The following is a 23,858-nucleotide window of genomic DNA, read 5'->3' on the forward strand; positions in this document are numbered from 1 at the left end:
GAGGAATCATGTAGGAGAAGTTATATTGCCACTGACTCTTCTGAATTTGTTTCACCAATAAAATTCCTGATTTTCTAGGGCTGCATGAGAAGTGCCTTTCCTATACAGTGATGAAATTCCATAAATGTACAACACAGGGGAATACAGGGAATTCTTTTTCTCTCTCTCTCTCTCTTTTTTTTTTTTTTTTTTCCCCCGGTTGGTAGCTGGGTTGGTTTTCTGTGTGTGTATGTGTGTGAATTGCTGGCTACAGTCCTTGCTGCTGTTAGAAGCAGTACAATGCATTAGTGGTTTGCTCCATTACTGGTTTACTACAACAGGGTGATATCTATGTCCTGGGTTTTACAGGGATTAAGCTATCTGAACAGCTCAAAGCATTAGTAAAACAATCATGCAGCGATAAATATATGTCCTTGAAACTGTAAAAGCAAATAAAACTGACTGTAAGCATTTGGGTATGCTTCAATGTAAGGCACTTGATTTAACAGGGAGAATGAAAGATGGATAGTATAAAAAATCTTATATCTGTAGCAGTAACAGTGGTTCTGAATACATTTAGAGCAACAGAAGGATCAGTAAATGAAAGAATAAAAGGACATCGATCAGCTGGTCTTTATCACGGGCAAGTAAGTGACTCCCTTGTCATAGATTATATTATCACATCAGCAACTGATAAATGCTGTGTAATGAATTGGGATGAATGCAAGTATTTAACTCCTGTCAATAATCATGCCACAGAAAAATAACAGAAGCTACTGAAATTGTTACTAAGGATTTTGTATTTTTATCAGATCATTTCAGCAGATTCTATGAAAAATTCAGTCCATTTAATAATTTCCTTTGATGTTTTCACATTCTAATTGTTACTTCGCCCATTAATTTACAACCTCAAACACTTTATACTTAAATGAAATCTATTGATCCTCATATACACTGCAAAAAGGCTGATGGATAATAGAGAATTTCTTGATTCAGCATTTTGTTCTGTTTCCCTGGAAACTCACGTTATGGTCGGACTCTGTTTTAATATTTGAACTGGGGAATAATGTTGGTGTATCCAAGTTCTTCTTGTACTGTACTAAAAGGCTGGAAATCACATCAGCTAAAGTGTCATTCCTCAGATGTGCTCAAGATGGAACAACAGCCAATACAAAATGCTTCATGAACTTAACAAACATGTAAAAATTGGTCTGAATTTACACTAACAAGTTTACAACCTACTTTGTACATATTTCATTTTTTCCCCACTGCAATGAAATGAAAGTGAATGGAAAGAGAATTAAGTCCTGAAGGTAGAAATCTCATTTCATTTCTCAAAATTATCAGCTGTTTCCTATGTTTTGTGGGTGAAGGTCTACTTTTCTGGACATCTGTTTCCCCAACTGTAGTACTGAAATAATAATGTTAGTCCAGCTTTTTACAAAGTGCTTTTGTATCTTTGGATTGAGAGGTAAAACAAGCACAGAAAAACCTCATCTGCCATGACTAGAGAAAGTATTTACAAACTTACCAAATTTCATTATTAATGTAGGTACCAGTTGAAAATCTCAGATAATATTTTTTGGAATCTGATTACATTTTGTAATTGTTTTCATTTTTTTAGGTGCTGCAACCATCACATTAATGAGAAGCTTTTTATAATTTGAAGATTTATGTAATCTGCCAAAAATAAAAAATAATTAAAAAAAATAATTTCAACAAACTTTACTTTTATCCATTTCAGCTAGGAAAAATAATTTTATAGGTGGCAAGTAAATAATTTTATAGCTGGCAGTCTTTGTATTGTCTTTGTATTGCTGTTTTATATTGATCTAAAATCCTCACCTAGAATTTTTAGCCCTGTATATTTCCATGTTCTGTTCATTCTAGGACAAGTTCTGACCTTATAGTATTAACAGCAACCCTCACCGATGTTAGGAAGCCATTTATAAAGCTGTTCACTATGTTAATAAATATGTGGTTCTGCAGAAGAGTAAACTGCAGCGTTTTTTTTTTTTTTTGAAAGCAATTGATTCAGAATCCTTATTTAGTCACATTCAGTATTTCACTTGCATCCTTTCCTTTTTGTCTGTCTTTTAGCTCAAGAACAACAATTGTTTCTACACAGCAATCAGGCTGAAAGCAGCAGAACTCTCATTGAGAGGACACCAGGAGTTTCACAGGACCCCAGTGGTCCAGGTCAGTTCTTATAACTAATTTCATGGTGGGGCAGTGTGAGAAGCTGAAAAGTCTTTGACTTAGTGTAAGCACTGCAACAACTAAAACATCAGTGTGTTATTAACGTTATTCTCATCTTAAGTCCAAAACACAGCACCATACCACCTTCTAGGAAGAAAATTAACTCTATCCCAGCTGAAATCAGGACAGCACTATAGAATGTCCATGACAAAGCTAAAACCAGAAAAAATATTGAATAAAAAATATTTAAACTACTGCATTACTGAGTTAGTTAGATGAATTATCAGAAGAATAAAAAAAAAATCTAGTAGTGTAGACTAGCATTGCACTTTGAAAGAAAATGTAGTGATGTTCATTGTATTACCTGAATACACAATTCTGTTATGTACTTGCTTATAAAAATTGTTGCTCTATTCAAAATCAGTACAGTGGCTCTTCAAACTTTGGCAAGGGCAGCTTACATGTTATTTAAACTACTCCATCTATGATGATCAAATAACTAAGCAACACAGGGACAATATACCACTGTATACCACAGATGTTTGAGACCATGTCTTATTGCACTACTCATTTGCTCACTATGTTCACATTTTGCCCACATTTGTTCACATTAAGCCATAACGTTTTGGAACATATTGATCAGTGTTTTCTTCTGTGGGTATGTACAGAGAGGGCCCATATGAAAAAGTGAGCCTGATCAATAGCGTTAAATAGAGCCACTTCTCTTAGTAGCAATTCTGGCATAAAAAATAACTCTAAAACTGAAATCTCAGCGCTCCATGTTAATTGATAAGATCAGTTTAGAGTATAAAGAGATACCTGTTCTGGTTGCCAACTCTGCAAACACAGCCTAAGGCCAGGAGTATTTGACTGCCCCGGTCTGCCACTCCATCAGCTGCTGTCAGAACTCTACAAGCCAGCTTCTATTTCCATCTGCCATAGCATTTATAAACCACAGTTTCAAGTTAATTTTTGAAGCTTGTCTACTCCCTTTAGTAGGACTGACAGAAATGTAGGTGAAGAAAGTGTTGCACTCTGCAAATTAATTATCATTCAGTTAATAGATCTGATGACTATACATGAGCCAGTACTGAAATCAACTCAGTTTATTACAGTGGCAATTCAAGTAAGAGAGATACTTCTTCAAAGAGCAGAAGTATCCAGACTTGTCTGTCTGTCTTTGTCAGAGTGTAGTATTATGCCAAGGAGCATTCAAAAAAGAACCACCAATGGCTTGTCTCCACGATGATGCTGAGGAAAGCTGAGGAGAATTGCCAGACTCTAAACTACTTAGTTGAGATATAATCACAGTTTTCTGTCTAAATGGACACCAAGTGGGAAAGAAAACAGCTGAAGATGCTAACACTCTAACCTAAAACAGGTTTATTCATCAAGCTATACCTATTAAGAGTTTTACAGACAATGCATCTCTACAGGAAAGTATTCTTGTGGGTTTTGGCACAATTCATCTGCACTGACTTGATGCATTTGGTGAATTCTCTGTATTTTCCCACATGCTATTGAGTTAGATATGATACATTTATTTTTTACATATTAGAATATTGAAGAATCAAATTCTAGTCAGAACATTCGTTTTTTTAACTTGCTTTTTCTTGTTGTAGTCTTTAGGACCCTGTGCCTACAGCCTGTATTTTACACTAGGCCTGTGCCTATATGATTTCTGATTATAAGTGTACTGCCATGAGAAAAGACACTGATCCCATAATGAAAAGTGACTAAAGATCAATAGCAATACTGTAAATTTGTGCTAATAAATATTTATCTGTATTGCTTAAGAATCTTCTGCATAGCAATTTGTTAAGTCATGGCAATTTGTTAAGTCATGGTATGGTTTGGATAATGTGGTGTAGTATATTATGTGTATAATGTATGTGTATAGGCCATTTAAACTTGATTGTCAAAGGACCTGAAGAGATTTTATAGCTTTGCTTACAGGAATTAAATCATTTAATTTTCTCAACATCTTCTGAAAATCTCAGACTAAGTCTCATTCCTGTCAGCTGTGAAACGCCAGTGGATAGCTGATGTTCCATGAAGTCTCAGTTTGCAAGATCAAGGCCTTCTTTACCACTATCTTAAAAGCATCCAGATAGGCCTTTTTGCACCTGAAGAGACTACAAATGCCAGGTTTTTGGGCAGGTTTGGAAAAAAATTGACTGAACAGGTTGGACATCTTTTCTTAGTGACAGACTAATTATTCTGAAGTCATTTATCTATTAGCTGTTTTTCTGATAGTTTTTTTCCCTTGCTGCTCTGTTGAACAAGTCTTTATTTTGACCCCAACACTGAAAATATGATGTGTTTCTTCAGACACAAGCCTTGCAAATTCATGAAGTTATGTTATAAATGGAAAGTAAAAATCAATGCTTTTGTGATTGCGTTAAAGGAGGTAGACTAAATGAGAGTTAACTGAATACCCTTAGGGTGCTAGGTGGAGAATGGCATTATGCTGATTAAAATATGCTAACCATTCAAAGTACTCTTCTAGAATTACAAATGCTCTATAATGGATACAGATGCTTCAGTAATTATTTACTGCTGTGCTGCTGAATGTCACTAATACATGATACATGACAAAAATCAAGATGATTCACTCCAGGCTAATAATTCAGAAACTTTTCACTGCACTCTCAGCTAATGTCTCTCAAGTCAATTACATTTTATTTTTCCCTCACAATTTTGCAATGCTACTTTTTTTTTTCTTTTTTTTTTCTCATTTTGTTTTGTGAACAAGCACTTACGCAAAAAATGAACGAGAAGATTAGCAGCCAGGAGATGAAACTGACTTTTCTACAGAAGAAGGTTGACAACATTACTGCTGCCATGAATGATGCAAGCAAGACTCTTTCTTCTCTAGAAGGCAAAATCAATGAAGATAAGGGCAGAGACTTCCAGTCTTTTCTAAAAGGTAAGAAAAATAAATTAATGTAATCACTCACCCAGTTAAAGGTGCCAGAAAGAAAGAAAGAAAGAAAATCTAAAAACATTTATAGGCTGTCTTATTCTATTGTTTAACATTTGGAGGGAGAACTCTTGTTTCATAACAGAAGGATTTTTTTTATTTAAGCATTTGTTATGGTGTCTTTTACAGTAACAAAAAGAACTTACATTCTTATGTACTACATCATCTATATGGTAACTTAAGCTACTATCAAGGCATTTTCATTTACTTAGAGCTTCTGCAAATTTTCTTATCTCTGTTTTTAATTTACCTGACAGCTGCTAAAGGAGGTAGTATTTGCTTTTATACTAAGTTCAAGCAATATTCTTTAACACATAATTCACATATGCAGAGGAAACATATAAGGATTTCTGTAGTTGCATTTATAACATGTCAAACATCCCCCTGAATAATTTGCCTCTGGGATAACATTAGGCTAACTTTGATAAAGATCTGTGCTCATGAGTTAAAAATCAAGTAAGCAATTATCCTTCTTCTATTGGGTGAATGAGGAAGACATGGACAGGGATCAGAAGGTTGGGCAGATTTTTATCAGCAGAATTGTAAATCCCACAGCAAGATCTGTTTGATACTTATCTAGAAACAGTGCTTAAGAAACAGACTGGGACAGCAGCTTTCATTTCCTTGATATGCAATATTTTCCTAATTTTTCAGGATTTTTTCCCAAACTGATTGTATAATATGTTTCAGAATCCAGAGAACTTTCTATTGGTTAAAAATAACATGGGGGAATTGGAAATTTTGCACAGAGATAAAACTAAAAGAAGCAATAAGTGCTTTCTTATTTCCCTTACAATTACCTGGTGTTATCCCATTTCATGTATTTTCAGTTCTCTTCTGTTTCCCAAGTTGCTCATGCCAAATGCTAGATGGCTCTCTTGTACCCTGGATCACATTTATCCCATCTCTCACTTTGTGACCTGCTTTCACCTCTCCACATATTGCTAGACGGCATTCTTGACCCTTGGGCATACATTTAATTTGTCTTTGAATATTTCCCATTTCCCTTCTGCTTTCTCTTCATTCTTTTTTATATTCCACTCATTCTAGCTGTCATTTTGATGCTATTCCAAGAGGTCATTTTCTGTGCTCTTGCTTCTCCATTCCCTATCTATATTTAGGGACCTAAGTCCTAATTAAAACGCACAGTAAAAACAAACAAAGAAAAAAAAACATTATTTCCTACTTGTCTGTAAATGTGTTTCAAGTCTTTATTGTTTTTATCTATCACGCTCTATTTTATACCTGCTTCAATGAAATCCCCTCTTGCTGGCCTTTTTTTGATTTATGTTCTTGATCTACCCCCTAATCAGGTAGCTCTAATGAAAATGCTGCCATCAGCTACTTTCCTTAACTCTCATTATGGGCACTCCAATAATGGTTATTCTTGGCTTGTACATAGGTAAACAGCAGGAATGAATGGAACAGGGGAGAGAGGACAAGCTTCGTGTTTCTGTTGGCTCATGTAATAACGTTAAAGGGCAACTGCAGTTTCTGCCCAGGGAGTATCACTCCGTCATATCCCAAGTGGGCAAAGAATATTCTAAAGAAACTGAAACTGTCAAGAGTTCCATGCTGTCCTCTAGTTCAGTACAGACGCAGAGCATACAAACATCAGAGTTGCTAAAAATTGCTGTTAGAATCTCACCTGAAGCAAAACACTTAACAACTTTCCCCACTATCACTGCTTGCTGAAGAAATATGCTTTCAAAGAATAGCTAAGACTGTACTTCCTTCATGTTATTCAGATTTCTTCCTTCTTCCTCCTGCCTTTCCATTTTCTTCGCATGATGCCCACCTCCTTTCTCACATACATTATTCACCTTTGTTCATATCACAGAAATTCTAATGGCTGCCCAGATTTGTATCAAGGTTTGTTTGGAGTGAAGTCTTTCTCTTTGAACAAACAATTCAATACAGTTTAAAAAGTCTTTATTTCTTGTTTTCATCTATAAATAGACTTTGGTCCCACAAATCTGTCATCTGTTGATACAAGGTGACACTGTAGTAACTGATATGCTCCTCTAATTTGATTATTGAAGTCTTCCATGCATTTAAAAAGACTGCTTTCAATGCTCAGGAGACTCTTCCTATTTTTTACTTGTTTTGAGAAAATAATTTGGCGTTCTCCCTTTCATTTCCTTCTTTCATCCACATCAAGCCCTTTTATATACTCCTTTCCTCTTCATTATTAAAATGCACACTCCTTTAAAAATGAACTCAGCAATGGAGAGTTAATCACTTCCAAGTCAGAAATGTCATTTACAGCTGGATGTATAACCTCAGCTCAGTCTCCTGTGTACATACATTTATTTTGCACACTATTCTTCAAATAGTAATTGAAACTGCAGAGGGAGTATATGTTGACACAGAGTAATTACACACTGTGGATTTCAGCCAGGGAGTTAAAATTAAAATTCATAATCTCATAAAAAGTTCAAGAGATCTTTAGTGATCACAGGTAGTTTGGACCTTTCCATTTCAAAATGAGCAACAGAAAGATCGAGTTGCATCCATGAATGTACTCACATGTATTCTTAGCTCAAGCTTAAGATTGTCACCTACAGCAGGAGTTTGGTTCAGGTTTTCCTGTGAAGAAGTATGCTCCCACAGCCCCAGGGAGCAATAAATTCATAACAGTACTTGCTTACCAAGTACCTAGTTGTCCTAGCCAGGAAACAAGGGAGAGAAACCCCAAGTTGTCTGTTTTGTCAGGTTTCATCATCTTGATAATAACAAGAACACCTGAAAACCAGAGCTGAGCTCCACAAAACACCGACGATCCAGCTAAATAGAGTAGGAATGGGAGAGGAGGGGCTGGCAGTTTCTTGACTGTCACAGGAACAAAAGGCCAGTGTAGATCCCATAGAAGAATTCTTGCAGCATGATGGATTTTCATCCAAATATGTTGCTGACATGAAGAAATTTGATGAATTCCTCATAGAAGGCATAGAGTAACTTGGTTTTTTTCCACAGCCATTAAACTTCTCTTCACAGCTCCTTGTGACTCTTAAAGCCACAAACTATTTTCTCGCATCTTCAAGTATCCTGACCAAATGATCAGTGATAATGGTTTCCTCTACATGTCAATTATTTTACTCTTCATTTATATCTTGGATCCTCCCCTCAGCTGCCAGTATATCCTCATTTTCGAATATCTTGCTGTTTTTCTTTTACTGAAGTTCATTGACAAAACTCTGCATATGTGAGTGCACATTGTACCCTGAAAAAAAATAGAGGCAATCTCAATATTATCACTTTGTTGTTCTGCATATTGTATGTAAAAAAAATACTGTAACATCTGTGACCACAGTTGACAGTAACTGAATGTATTGCTTGGGAAACTTCATTTTGTATTTCTGAAGTAGCTTTTTTCTATGCTATCAAATTTACTGTACCTGCCTATTATATCCTACCTTGAAAAAAACACTTGAACAAGTGACAGATTTCTCCCCTAAGCATCAGAGATGTTTACTGTCCATTTTACCAGACATAATGAAGACTAAGACTCATTTATAGTTCATAGCAGCTATTATCAGTTACATTAGCCTGTTTACAGCTGGAAGGACGCACGTAATTCACATGGATTTCCTGAATAGAAAAAGTACTATGTTTCTAGCTTTCTGAACAAAACCATTTTTATTGGGACTTTCTTTTGTACCCTTGGGGCCCAGAGCTGTATTGGCATTTATTGTCCTTAGGTTTTATGGGTCTGATTTCCTGCCACTTATATTGCTCTTGCAGAGAATGTATTTTCAAATAAGGTTTCAGAGTTTGCCTTGCTGTTTTAGAGATGAAGCAATACATTCCAGGCTATAGAAGTAATTTAGAGGAAAACAGAAAAAGGCAAAGGAAGAGTTTCTATCTTTATCAATAATATTTAATCTGAGAACTGATAGTCATCAAAGTATTGTAGAGCTTGAAGAGTATAATCATTATATGGCAAGCTGGCTACAAGGGTCCATGGTGTTTGTGCAAAGAATGTTTCAGTGCTTTAACTGGACACAGGGGCTACCTTTGGAGAAAAAAAAAAAAAAAGAAAGAAAAAAAAAGTCCTTCTAATCTCATAATGGAGCAGAATTATTGCTCTAATTCAATATTTTTATGCAGCAGTCTTGATGGATAGTATTTTATGACTGCTTTTACCCACTTAAGACTATACAGGAGTCATATTTTGATGTTTTACACAGGAGCAGAATTCCCACATAATTACCTTTAACCATTGCTTTTCAGGATCAGTATTCGTAGGAGCTATTTAAAAAGTTATAGTATGCAAGACTAACTTAAAATGTGTACCTTAAAAGTCTGTCTTTTGCAGCATTTTTATCATACCTTAATTTTAGATATGTAATAAGGCTATTATTTTTATTTTCTTCTTCCTCACTATAGTGTGTCATATGATCACTTATCATACATGATAGAATAGGAAAGTAATAATAATCTCTGCTATTACTTCTTCTTGACCATAATGTTGTTAAAGCCGTTTTTTTTTTTCTTACATTCCAAATGGAAAAAGGACACCTTGTTTTCTTTTGAGCAAGCCGCAAAAGCACACATAACTCTCCTAATTTCAGTGCTCAGAGACAGCTTATCTAGGCAATCAAAACTGAAACTATATATGCAGCAGATGAGTTTGCATTTTCAAAATAATAGCAAAATTCTCTCTGATTTCACTAGAAGAAGGGACGAGACTTCATACAAGTAGCCATCTTCTGTGGTCCTCAGCTGCACATTTTCCTCTGTGGGTGGGTAACCAAAGTGGGCATTTCACTTCCTTATAGCACTGTGCTCACATTGTGGGGAAAAAAAAAAAAAGATATTGCTGACTATTGTTTTGATTGTTTCCATATTTATCCTTTCTCTCAAAGGTCTCAAATCCAAGAGTATTAATATGTTAGTCAAAGACATTGTCAGAGAACAGTTAGAAGGATTTCGAAGAGAAATGCAAGAGAGCATTGCTCAAATTTTCAAGACTGTGTCTAGTTTATCAGAAGATCTTGAAAATACAAAAGAATTAGTCAAACATCTGAATGAAACCCAACAAAAAATTGCTCAAGAGAAAGACAGCAGGCCAACAAAGCTTGACATTCTGGAGCTAAAAAGTCATATGGTGCAGATGAAAGAGGAAATGACCCTAATTTGTGACAAACCTGTGAAAGCTTTACAGAAAAAGCAGAAATCCTTGGAAGACAACTTGGAACATCAACAGTCAAGAAGTGTCATTTATTATGAATCTTTAAATAGGACCCTTACTGAAATGAAAGATGCTCATGAACAACTGTTATCAGCTGAACAGTCTTCAAATCAAAACATCCCTTCAACGGATCAAGTCACAGAGTACAACATTACAGAGTACGTGTTCACACTGAATGAGAAAGTAAAGAAACAGGGCCTGATGGTGCTGCAGATTTACGATGACTTAAGAATCCAGGACAACAAAATCAGCAATCTCAGTGTTGAACTGGAAATTCAGAGAGATTCTATTCTGAGAGTCTGTGATGGCATGTTGTCAGAGAGCAGAAAGGATTTCCAAATGCAGCTGGCAGCAACCCAAGAGAATGTGCTTATCCTAAACAGAAGTCTCTCTGACATGGTCCTTCCATTGGACAGTAAGATTGATAAAATGAATGAGCAAATTAATGATTTGTGCTATGACATGGAGATCCTGCAACCCTTGATTGAACAAGGGGCACCTTTTAGTCTGACTTCAGAGTATGAACACCAAATTCAAGCTGAAGCAATCAATGAAAAGCTTGAAAACCTCACAACTTCCATTAACAGAATGAGTTCTACAATTAAGGGACTTTCTAAAACTCAGGAAGGACTTAAAAATGAATCTCAGGCTTATCAGGAACTCTTTGAGAGTCGTATTAATGAATGCTCTATGGAAATAGAGGATGGATTAAACAAGACCATGACAGTAATAAACAGTGCTATTGATTCTATTCAAGATAACTATGTGCCGAAACATATGCTACATGCCCTGAAAAATGAGACTGAAGTCTGCTGTGGCAGAGCAGAGAAGCTGGACAGCCTGCTGGCTTTCATTTCCCAGTTGCAACAGTTGAATGAAACCCTCTGGACACTGCTTACTGGCAAGAAACAGGAATTCACTTCACAAGTAGTTACATCCATTTCTGATCTTCCGTATGTAGAGTCTGACAAAATTATGCTCCACAATTTCAGAAGAATTTACTATATTTTAAATGAAACATCATCAAAAGTGAACAGTCAACAAAAAGATATCACCCGACTGGAAGAAAAACTATATGACTCTGTGGAGGAATCTAGGGACCATGAGGTTCGCCTCCTGGGTGTGGAGTCAAAAATTTCTAAGTTTTTGGCAAATAACTGTGTCTCACTGAAGAAAAACAAGGCTGCCTCAACAGAGAAAGAACAAATGATCTCACTTCAGCTCCAGGCACTGAATTCCAGGATTAAGGCCCTGGAAGCCAAGTCAATCCGCTTCTCAAACAGCATTCCACTTCTGAACAGGACTGCTCATGAAGTCTGGGGGCTGTGTCAGGATGCCAACAGCAGCATCCAAAAAGTGAATGCAAGTATACCTGTGCTGATTAAACTTGCTCAGCCAGATATTCCCCTACTGCAAAAAGGCCTCAAAGAGCTTATTGAATCTGTGCTTGAAATAAAAGCAGGGACTATCCTGACAAATTTAACTGAGCATGTTGACGTATTGGTGGCAAGTGCAATGAACAACATCACCAAACTTCAGAAGCAAGTGAAACCAACTATAAAGAAACCAGCTCCAGTGAAAAAAGGGACAACAAACATCACCATGAGCCTGGCAAGCCGAAGTCAGAGAAACGCAGATAATACTATAGATTCAGGTAACGTGTTTTAGTCTAAGAAAAATTAGGCTCTTTTGTAATAAAGGGTGTTATATAATCAGTGTGATGAACTGAGTCAGAGAGTAGTCTTAACAGGTGGCATAAGAACTTAAGGAGAAGGAGAATAAAAACTCAAAGAATGCCACAGTGTTTTGGAGGAACTTCAGGTTACTGTTCCAAGAAGGTTTATTTTTCTTGTGAGGAGACTTTGCATTAAGGCATCCCAGAAGCTCCATGTAATTTTCCTTAATAAATTCACATCTAATCGGTTTAAGATACATGTGTATGCACACACTCAGCTGAGGACCTGACCTTTCAAACCTAACCGTCAATTTAGAGAAAATCTAAACTACAATAATTTTGTGCTTGCATCTCAATTAGCAATTTCAGTAGAAATGTGCAACTTGGGAGAGATATCTGGAGTTGCTTCAGTGCTTTGCAGCATCAAGGGGGATGAAAGGTATTAAAAACCTAAGCAAGTGAATACACCAAATGATTGCAAAGGAGCTTTTGCCAGCTCCTACATGAATTCACTGAGATTAGTTACAATAATAACTGTTCTTGCAGAATCAGTAGTCCAGCTAATAAAGTGTGTTTGACTCTTGAATTCATCTAGAGAATGGCTCAGCTGAGTAGAAGCTGCCATTCTTAAAAAGGACATTTTGAGTGTGATTGGCTTCCTTACTTAAATTCAAACATCATCACATGAAATTAATTTATATGGATGAATTCATAGAAATACAAAAGTTATGCCTTTTGGCACCATATCTGAGTGAAAATCAATAGCACAAGCTGATGTTTTATGGAAATATAGTTTCTGGAAAAAAAAAAAAGTGACTAAATGACTAGAAATCCTAGAGGAGACTAATTCACATTAAAACAAGCGAGACAGACTCCTAAATAACAAGTGAATGTCCAGATACTTTTGAACGTCCAGACTTAAATCTTTTCTATACAGCATTCTTAAATGTATGAACATTTCTGAAAGCATATTTCATCCCTATTGTAAGAAGATGTAGTGGTAGAAAGAACTACGGCTCTTGTTATGGTACAGTCTTGTCCTCCATCCCTCCTTTTTTCCTCCTGTCCTATATACAGCACTTTTCAGTAATCAATGGAAAGGATGCTCATTAAAGCACTAATCCCACAAGTATCTGACTTATGATGAAATCCATCCCCACTGAAGGACTTACTTAACACACTTCAATTAGAGGGAACACACAGCTATTCCAACAGGCAGTCACACTTAAAAATGCACTTGCTACCAAGAAAGTAATTTGATTATTTTAACATATTGAAATAGCAATTCTTTCTCGGTCATTTTTGTTTTCTGCCTGTTCTTACCACTGCACAGGATGGAAATTCAAAACCCTTGATCACAATTAAAACTAGGGGAAAATGAGATCTGATGTCTTTGATCCCTCCTGAGTCTTCTACTGTTTTGGAAACTGTCACCAGTGCCACCTGCCTGGAGCACAGGAAGCTGCCACCTGTATTAGTGAATTAATGTCTTTCCTATTTATTATTTATCTCATGCCAAATTTATCAAATAGCTTACTTGATAACATTAACTATGTGCTCGCACTTACAAAAAGTGCAGATCTTTGCAGACATAGCAAAGCCCTATTTTTAAGCAAGGTCTTTACATAGCAGTGTTTATGCAGTTTTCCAGCAGTAATGAACTTTTGCACTCTGTGAAGTTTGTTGCCTAGCAAAGTCATACATTACATTTCCATAAGTTAAAGAAGTAAGACCATTGTCTTAATTAAAAAATATCCATCTTCTACATCAGTAGATTTTACTTCTCCAGGAAAGGTTTTTCTCTCTAAGTTCCAGGAGACCATCCAGAGATATGTGCTCACCCTACTAAAGTTTCTAGAAGATATCCTAAGGTACAATCAGCTAATTATAAAATGCATTAGCTCTTAGACCATCATTTTAATCCACAAAGATTAGAATCATATTCTATAAACAGTACAAAGGTGAATGTCAATTCTCATTGATTCTAATATGTTCAATATTCTATTCTACTCTAACAGACTGAAATTTTTCATTGGCTTTAATGTGTTCAGGATTTGGCCCTGAGGTAACTCTTTCCACAACAACCATTTGACGTCAAGGAGAAACAATGTGAGTTTCCACTATGTATGCAGGTACATGCAAGTTTGAAGACTCCTCAAGTTGTGGATTGAACAAAAGAAAAGCTTTTTGTCAGGTAGAGGGTGGAATACGTGTGAGGAATACAGAATATCTCTCTCACCTGATAATAACTTAATAGCTATGTGGAATGGATAAAAAAGCAATTAGGATCTTAAGATACCTTCAAGTATCTAACATAGGGGAAAAGACATCCTTTAAAGAAAAAAAAAAGTAGTAAACTCTTCGTTAGCCTTGGTTACGGATTATGTCTGGTCCTACCCTCCAGTACACTGTTCTACTGCAAAAATGCACGATGCAGAGCAAGGGCTTAGCTAAATTCCAATTTGCCCATTGCCATTTAGTTGGTTTTGTTCTCTAGAGAACCTAGAGGCTGTCACAGTTTTCAAAGTTGAATGCACTCTTCTGGCATGTCTTGTGTTAGTTGTGGTTATGCCTTATTCAGATTATTCTGCCCTCCCATCAACATGAATAACTGAGAGTGCAACTGTGTTATATTTATGTATTTAAAACAGTGCATCATTGTAAGATAAAGGTCATTTGTTTTCATTCATCTTCTTTTTATCTTGTTCCTGATCTTAGTACACTCTTAGTACATCTTAATACACTCATCTTAGTACACTCATTTTACATATCTTAGTATACTCACACGGGAATGACCAAAATCAGTGTTCTCAGTACACTGGAGAATGAAGTACCAAAGGAGTTAAAGTGTATTTAAGATTTCAATAATAGTTATGTTTTATCTCCTATCTTCTTGCTTCTGTCAAAAACTCACCAAAGCAAGACAACTCACTGTACTGAAACGATGGTCAATGCTCCTAACTTTCAATAGGCTACGTTCTACCTTTTAGTTTTAATCCAAGCTCCCATTTGTTTCAGCAGGGACTACACACTGAAACTGAGGGCTAAGTCAGAGTGTTTGCAGTTGTATATGTGGAAATCATTTTGGATTTTTTTTTTCTGTCAGATTTTAGTTTCTCACGATTTCTGACTCCTGACATAAATGCAAGCCTCCATTGCCACTCTCTCATTAAATCCTGCAGTGAATTTAAACAATTTAAATATTCTGATCCTGTGTTTTAATTCCACTAGTTTGATGATTATTCTAGTTCAGTTTGATGACACACACCTCCATTTTGCATAATTACACTTCAGACTAACAGGTGGATGAAACTGCTTTGTTGTTTTTAATTTAGTAAACCTGAAAAACATAATGGTTGAAGTCTTAGATATCTCTGTTTAACAAAGAAGCACCTCAACAGAGTTGCCAGAGTCTAAGTAGTTCAGGTCAAGTTTGACAAACTGCCTCCACCTAAAGCTGGGGAGAACAGCTGCAGTGAAGAAAAGGCCTCCTGTCATCCTCACTTTTTGTCCAAGATCATTGTGTGGTGAGTGTGCCTTTTTGTAACATGGACACTTCATAGAGCACTTGCACCCGAATTCCCTACCAAGGCCCCGAGGGCACCAATAGCCTTGATTGCCCCAGGCAGTCTGACCTATCCCTCACACTGCACCCCCTGTCCATGTGCCTGGGAGCCCCATTCCAGCTCAGGCCAGGATTCATGATCTGACCTTTTGTGAGTCATGCTGAGCTGTGGCTGATCCTGGTTGATGTGATCGACCTGCCTCACTCTGCTCGTCAACTCTCCAGGTAACGCTCTAGCTCTGCTGTCACCCTCTGCTCATGCCTGCCTGCCCTGGTGGGCAGCCCCTCAACTGCAGCCCCGTGTCACTCCTTGCATCCAGGCTACTGAGGATGTTCATTGCTTTTATCACTCTCAGATTTCCAGTCTCTTAAGGCTTCCACAGAGACAGATACAGATAACTAAATATTGAGAAAACACTGGAAAGTCACTTCTTGTTCAGACACTTCCAAACTGAACCACTGGAGTCACTTCTTTCCATAGGGAGACTATTAGATTGCTAAATATTTGATTTACTTCTAAACAATGCTGCAGTAGATACTGACAAATCTTCATTATTTGTTTGAAGAGTTGTTTGTACAGCATTGGCAGCCTATTTCCCAAAAGAGTTTCTGGCTGCTTGCCCTCCCAAAGAGTAGAAAAACTTGGCATTAATAGGCTATCTCCACTCATACTGTTCTAAGTGTAAATAACAACTGCATTTCATTTGTTCTCCACTATTCATAGCTGCAATTAAAGTTTTTCATTTAATTTCTAAAGTATTTCTTCTTCCTCATCTACACCACTAAGTTGTGAAAGATTAATTAAAAGTAGGATGTGTACAATAGTAAGAAATCTTTTCCTAATCTGTAACTTTTGGCATCTTTACCCCAAGTAGAATATATGTCACATGGACACAGTGTTCCAGGGTGCCCTTCAGCAAGGAACAAAAACAAAATGCAGGGGAGATGAGCAGCATCAGCCGGAAGTGACAGCAAAAATATGCTGTTGTAAAACACACAGATGTTACATATAGATTGCTTATTCCTTGGTGGTCTAGGGCATTGGCCTCTTACTCTAAAACTCCTTATTTGACTCGAGTCTTCACAGATTCTCCTAGCTTGCAGAAAGTAAAGCATAAGCCCCAGCAATGCTGCTCCATGAGGGTTAATTTACAAAAGTAAAGCTATGTCTGAATTTGGTTTAACTCCAAGGTTAAATTCAGGCAAAATCATCCCTCTGCAGACTGTTAAAACATTGGTCTCAATCTCATTATCATTTCCTTTTGTGTGATCTTTTTCCTGTTTCTTGGATATACTTGTTTATGATAAGCAGAGGACAATTAGCAGAGAATCTGCTGTGTTCCTACACAAAGCATTCTATGGTATTTTGGGAATACGATACAGTCGACACAATCAGCTGTTTTCCTTCCTTTCCTGCTTTCCTTTCACACAACTTCTAAACCATTGTGGACACTTGGCAAATATGAATGAAAAATAACTTTAATTAAATTTGCAGCAAAACTATAATCTAGGAAGAAAAACATATTTTCCTCATGTCCAGTTGCCTGTGCTGTGACCTCCGTCATGACAGACCTGAATTACTTTATTTTAGGCATTATAGGGTGAACATCATTTTCTGTGAAAAAAAAATTACTGTTGTGTTTTTAGGCCTATATGGTTCATTAGTGCAAGTTCAAGTGGCACAGTACAGTGTGCTTTAGCATTCTACGCTCTGAACTAAAATTTCCCATGGAATTTAGTTGCCTTAATGCAGCATTCTGTGAAACAGTTCGTTAGGAATCTTAGCTAACTGTGGGCATTACTGGGATACCTATGTGAAGATCCAGTTTAATACTTCCTTGGCAATAAGTAAACCCTTTCATGAAAGGATTTTTCAGTTCCCACCTAACAATCTAGATTTATCACATGACTACATGGAGTTCTCTTTCCACAGCTCTACTGGTAGTTGCTGGCAAAGAAAAGTTTCATTTTCTAAAACATCTGACTTTTATTTGACCAAAGCAAAGGAAAAGAAAAATGTATGGTTTGGGAATACTTTGTGTTCCAAATTTTTCATAGTGATGTTTAATTTTTAACATAGCCTGAATATTGTTCCTCCAAACTGCTATGACAAAACATTATATAATTGCACACAGTAATTACTGCCTCAGAGCTCAGAAGCACTGGAATTACAGATTTCTCCATATCAGTTGCGCATGATTTGGCCAGCACATACATAGAAAGAGAGGTAAGGACATCCTCAGTGAAGATGCTCTGCAAAATCACCTGGTTGGTATAATTTTTATTGCTTGCAATATACATTTTTTACAGCAATTTTGGTGGATATTCTGGAACTGAGTTTATTTATGGACAAAGAACCAGTACTGGAAGTGGTTTAGATAACTTTTAAGATCTTTCATCTCCAGTAGCTGGCTCACCCCCAGTGGTTGTGACACATTTGGATGAATAATGTCATAGACAGGACAGCCTATCCTCACTACCAAAAGTACAAAATCTGTGTTTTGCTATGCCCAACGATGAATTGAATCTGCCCTTTGAGAGCAACCTTCTGTGCTTGCACTAGTGAAACCAAATCAAGACACAGATTTGCTTGAAGCAACAGAAAAAAATATTCATTTCCTTTGTCTTACCGAAAGAAGGAAATAAAATTGGATATGTCAGCATTGCCTCTCCAAGTTTTGCTGTTTGTTTCTGAGGGGCTCCTGCAGTCAGCTCCAAACCTCTCAGCACATTCCCATTAATAAGCTTACCCAGCCTACTTCTTTAATCACACGATCACAGAGTGCCTGATTTTCACTGTGTCTTGTTTTGCTGCAGTGTCTAAGAGCTACAATACAGTAAGAGAGGATGAGGACTGAGCCAGCTGTGTGATAGTCAGCAGAGAAAATCAACTGACAGTTGATGCTGGATAGACTGCAAGTCTCTGTGTCAGGAGGGGTGGATTCTCAGCACCTCCACCTCCTTATGGAAATGAATATCTTCCAAACTGAACCTGTCCCGAGGACCATCTGTAGGTCCACCCTGCCTTAAATTGTTATAGAAAGACTTGTGTCAGAAGCAGCAGAAGGAACATTTCCTAATGCTCGGCTGTAACCAGGCTTTGCTGGCTTTAAACTTTTATTACAAGGAAGGAGGTCATTAAATTTAAGGAGGAAGGAATGGGGAGAAATGAGCAAGGAAAGGTTGCTACTTCTTGACAGGACTCTCTTGGACTATACAATCACAGCTGTTCAGATATCTCAGTCTTTTAATGCTTCTCATGTGTGGCATGCAAGATGCTCCAAAGAAGGTAGATTTGTAATATTTCATCTTATTACATGTATCTGACCCCCAGAGACAAGCAGAACTAAGCTTTTATAGATATTTCTGAATAATTTGGGGACTAGCTCAGGATATGCTATGTTCAGGCAAAGAGGCAGGCTGAATTAGCAGAGATGCTGAACAACCTGGACAGGATCTGAAGCTAGCCTTCCCACAGAACCTCAGTAGAAATGCCACCAGCTTTATGAATTGATGAAGAGACCATCCAAAATCCAAAATATTGAAAATTTGGGCAATATCACTGTAACGACTGTTTGGGTATGTACATGCCATTGAAACTTAAGGTTGTTGGTTTCCCTCCCTCTCTATTATAGGGCAGTATTCAGCTTGTGTCAGCTCCCCATGCCAGAATGGAGGAACCTGTATCAATGACAGAGAGAATTTTATTTGTGCTTGTCGCCACCCCTTTGGAGGAGTCAACTGCAGTACGAAGCTGGTGAACGACAATTCTCTGAGTGTTGGCAAGTAAAGAATTTAGTAGTGCAATATGCTAGCAGCACGGGCATTTGCCCCAAGGTCTAGTTAGAGAGCATTTGCTGGTCAAAGGTCTCACATTTCACTTTAATGAGTACCAACTCAAGAAGTAATGTCCTGTGTTTTGGTGCTGAAGACATCAATTCCTGTGGGTGACTCTTGATCTCTTTCTTTAATATGACCAGACAATAGGATTAAATTGGGCTGGGACCAGCCATAATAGCTGGAAAGCTCCCTGCTGACTTGTGCAGAAGGCTGCTGAAGGAGGGTATGCAATAGATGTAGTTGAACATGACATCATGGAATTCAAGGGGGGAGGTGAAATCTCATCACTTGGGAATACTAGCTTCAACACTGCACAAAACGCCCTATAAATACCACTAGCTACCATAATATATGGGACTATAGCCTGGAGGAGTCATTTTAGGCATACCCCTGATTTTCAGTAGCAAACCATACATCCCTTGAAAGATATTTCAAAGAAGAAAAGTGCAAACTGTGCTTATTCAGCCCAGAAAACAAATAAATAATTTACATCCAGGCTGCATGGAATGAGAATTTAATGCAGCTTTCAGCAGCCATTTGGCTGATTCTCATTCATGACAGCATATGAATAGTGAATAAAATCATTTTTACAGTGGCAGGGAATCGCAGTGTGCATGCTCAGCTGGAAGAGAAACACATACACTTTTACTCCCTCATTTAATGTCAGGAGTACTAAACCTCTCCACTATTTGTCTAAGATTTGTGGAGAAAATTCTTGGCTTCAGCACACACAGATGAACAATGAAAGATATCCTGGGGTGGGGAATAAGTTGGGGGAAGAGAGGGGAAAAGAAGAAAGAAAAGAAAAATAGCACCTCTTTTCATGTTAACTTAGTGTAGTCCATCACAGAGGTACCTTGCTTTTTCTAAATTTCTTCTTTTGTGGATATATGTAGCACTAATTGTGAAGAAAAATGCTTTTCTGTACAATATAGAAAAACTGCGTGCTTATGTAGAAATAGTGTTTTAGTTGCTCAAATTACTCAGTTATGTGACTTCAGAAAAACTTTTTCTGATCTTCTCACTAATCCAAGTTGTCTGTCTACAATATAACAGGAAGAATGAGAGGGAAATGCCAGGGATGTTACTTGAAATTGTTCTTTATTCCTTTCCAGATTTTTCAAAAGGATCATACAGATATGCACCTATGGTAGCTTTTTTTGCCTCTCATACATATGGGATGACAACTCCAGGACCCATCAGATTTAACAATCTGGATGTCAACTACGGAGCTTCATTTGCCCCAGCAAGTGGGAAGTTCCATGTTCCATATCTTGGGGTGTATGTTTTTGAATATACCATTGAATCATTTAGTCCCCGTGCCTCTGGCTATCTGGTCATCGATGGAATAGACAAACTTAGTTTTCAGGCTGAAAATATTAATAGCAACAAGTACACTGACAGAGTAATTACTGGAAATGCTTTATTAGAATTAAATTATGGTCAAGAAGTCTGGCTCAGACTGGCATCTGGCTCTATACCAGCCAAGTATCCACCAGTCACTACCTTTAGTGGTTATTTGTTGTATCGTACCTAAGCCACTCATAAATGTATAAAGTAATCATCAAATGAAAACACTGGCATATACATTTATTTTTGCATTTAAAAACTTCATTTCTTTCACATCGATAAGTTTCTGAAAGTAATCAAAGCATTGGCATTGGCTTTTGAAGTGTCTGATCCTCCAAGTTGCTTGTGTGTAGCATGTACACATCTATAAAGAGTCCACAGGCTGGGGACAGGGGAGAAGTAAGCATCCTCCTTCTATGAGTGGGAAACACAAATATAATTATTTTCTACATTTACATTGCATAAATATACTTACACAAGGAAGCTGAGAATCAGTTCTCAAGAAAATCAAAGCTGGTTTTGATGATCACTTTACAACCTGAGTGCACGCCTAAGTGATGGATAGATTTGATGATTCAGATGTTGGGTTACTGTGTAGCTCATTGTATCAAGTGATAGTCATGTATATATTGTTTGGAAAAAAATATATATTTTTTTTCATTTTGCCTGACATTATTGACCACATACCTTGAGAATCCAATTGCAAAATTCTGTATGTAATTAGTATGATAACAAACTGTATTTTTTTTTTTGTCTAGCAAAAATAAAACAGGGAATACTTAGAAGTTGCATATTTATATACTCAAATCAGAAATAAGGTGGTCATTTTTGCCAGTGAATATAATTAGTTATGGCAAAAACATTACAATGGATTTGGTGGACTCTTTCTATTGCTTGAAGCATTTAAACCACAGAGAGATCTTCCTTAGGTGACATTTTTTTAAGTAAGCATGATTATATGGGCTTCACGCTCATTTTGCTGTACAAACTTTGGCCTATAAGGTACAAAATGTTAAAAGAGATAATCATAATAGTCCTTTCCAAGTTTGAACTCTATAAATCTATGATTTTATTTGTTTCTACATCATATTCACTAACTGTTAAGGCAAGATAAAATGAACTTTGGTCTGCATAATCCAAATTTCCAAGACTCAATACAATAAAAAACCAACATATTTTCACATATGACTGCCTGTATGCAATAGTGGATCACATTGCCTCATAAAGTAACAGCTTGAACATACATGTGGATAAAAATAAAATGACTGAATTTTACATACTTATTCTAGAAAAATGCTACTACTAATGTATATGAATTGGGAATTATGTCCTAGTAAAATTTTACAGTAAAGTCGAACAAAAAACATATACTGTAGTGCTCTCTCTTTGTGTTCCCCCCCCCCCCCTTCCCTCCCAGTTGAGTTTATTAAATATTTTCACTGCTAGATGGTAGGCTAATTCTTCATTCTTAAGGTATATTAAGAGCAGCCACCTGGACCAGCAGCCCTAGCCCAGGACTCCTCCTGCCCGGCTGCTTGAGCCCAGGCCAGTGTCCAGGATTCAACTTACGCTGAGCTGTGGAGTTGCTTATCTTGTTGGGAAGGGAAGTTATTCAAAGTGTCCTGTAACAGCAAACACCAGCAGCGTATCATGCATAACGTGACCTCAAATTTAACACTGTTCTTAAATGCTGGAAAACCCAAGGGAGGGCAAACAGTGATTTTACCGTCTGCTCTAATCTTGGTTTAATCCTGCTGTGGAATATGAAGTCTATTTGACCTAGGGAAATGGATACAGCCTACTGCAGGCCAAGTTTTCCTATTGCATTTCTTTTTTCTCTGAACACTGTTATCTGAAAGAAAGCCTCTTATCATTTCTTTGCCTACATTAGCTAGTTGGTTACATGTCAGAGGCTCATTTTCTGCTCTGAAAGACTTATCAAAATTTCATGTGAGATGGAAACTTTAGATAAAATCCTATTTTCTGAAGCCTTAAATCCACTAATTAATTGTTAATGGATCCTGCAGCACATAATTAATCATACAAAATATCCTATGTTTCCTTAAAGCATTTGAAATAAATAGAGCCACTGTAATAAAGGTCAACTGCAAATCTCATTAACAGGTTGGAATGTTTTGCTGTTGCTTGTATTTTTCTTTTAGATTTTTTTCTGAGGCCAGAAACCCTTTCACTTTCATGCCCGACAGATTCTCAATATACCATGAACCCTGAATGAGTATGCTACAGACCTTTCTCCTGTTGCATACCATATTTTTCTGTAAATACTCAAAGTCCTTGGTATGGCACTAACTCAGCCTTCCATATCATTGAATTTTATCAAACATAATGACCACGTGCCGCAATCCCCCTTGTATGATTTTGTCATTTTAATGTGTTTAGTCTTCTTTATTCCTGCTATGGCAATGGCTAAATGGCATGAAAATTACTCTGCAAATGAAATTCAAATGACCCACCAGAGATTGCATCTCTGTTTTAATGTAACTTTCTTTGCCCTTGCTTCTCTTGCCACTAAATCGTTCAAGCTGGTTCCTCATCTTCATAGGCACTATTTTTCCCCCAAGAGCCAGAAACTTTCTAGGTCATGGTATTGGTTTTCTTTCCTCTCTCCTTCTCTCCTTCTCTCCCTCTCTGCCTCCCATCCTCCCTCCCTTCCTCCCTCTCTCCCTCTCCCTCTCCCCCCCCCCCCCCCTTTTTTTTTTCTCTCTCTCTCAACTCCAGATTCATTAGTAGTAGTGTAAGGATTCTGATTAAAGCCACGTCTGTAGATGTAACACACAGAAAAATAATTTCCTTAATTCAAAATAGCACTGAAGCTTATTATCATTATATTATTTAAAATAAGGAAGAAAAAACTTTAAAAAACATAATAAATGTACCCTATACAATTTTATTCTGTGCAATAATCCATCAAAATCTTTCCACAGATGTATTAAAACTGAGTACACTGGACTTTGTCTGTTGTTAAAAAACAAAGTACAGATTCTTTACCATGCATATAGGTTTGCATTGGCACTTGAGGCTTATTTATAGGCCTGTGGCTCTGTGCATTGGC

The 23,858-nt window shown here is 37.1% G+C and overlaps 1 protein-coding gene across 2 annotated transcripts in view; it reads left to right on the plus strand.

The window, feature by feature from the left end:
• MMRN1 (multimerin 1) overlaps window positions 1-22,147 on the plus strand; it is a 42,111-nt gene extending 19,964 nt beyond the window's left edge. Inside the window, exons 4-8 of one of the 2 annotated variants that reach the window (XM_048052147.2) lie at window positions 2,080-2,178; window positions 4,934-5,107; window positions 10,030-12,009; window positions 19,231-19,381; window positions 20,551-20,792. In XM_048052147.2, the coding sequence (XP_047908104.1) occupies window positions 2,080-2,178; window positions 4,934-5,107; window positions 10,030-12,009; window positions 19,231-19,381; window positions 20,551-20,644 (2,498 nt within the window). In that variant the 3' untranslated portion in view covers window positions 20,645-20,792. Of the gene's footprint in view, window positions 1-2,079; window positions 2,179-4,933; window positions 5,108-10,029; window positions 12,010-19,230; window positions 19,382-20,550 lie in introns of both variants that reach the window. The other variant, XM_013201933.3, reaches the window with a different exon arrangement.
• Window positions 22,148-23,858: the final 1,711 nt, after the last annotated feature.

This window comes from Anser cygnoides, chromosome 4 (genome assembly GCF_040182565.1).
Source record: "Anser cygnoides isolate HZ-2024a breed goose chromosome 4, Taihu_goose_T2T_genome, whole genome shotgun sequence".
Taxonomy (NCBI): Eukaryota; Metazoa; Chordata; class Aves; order Anseriformes; family Anatidae; genus Anser; species Anser cygnoides.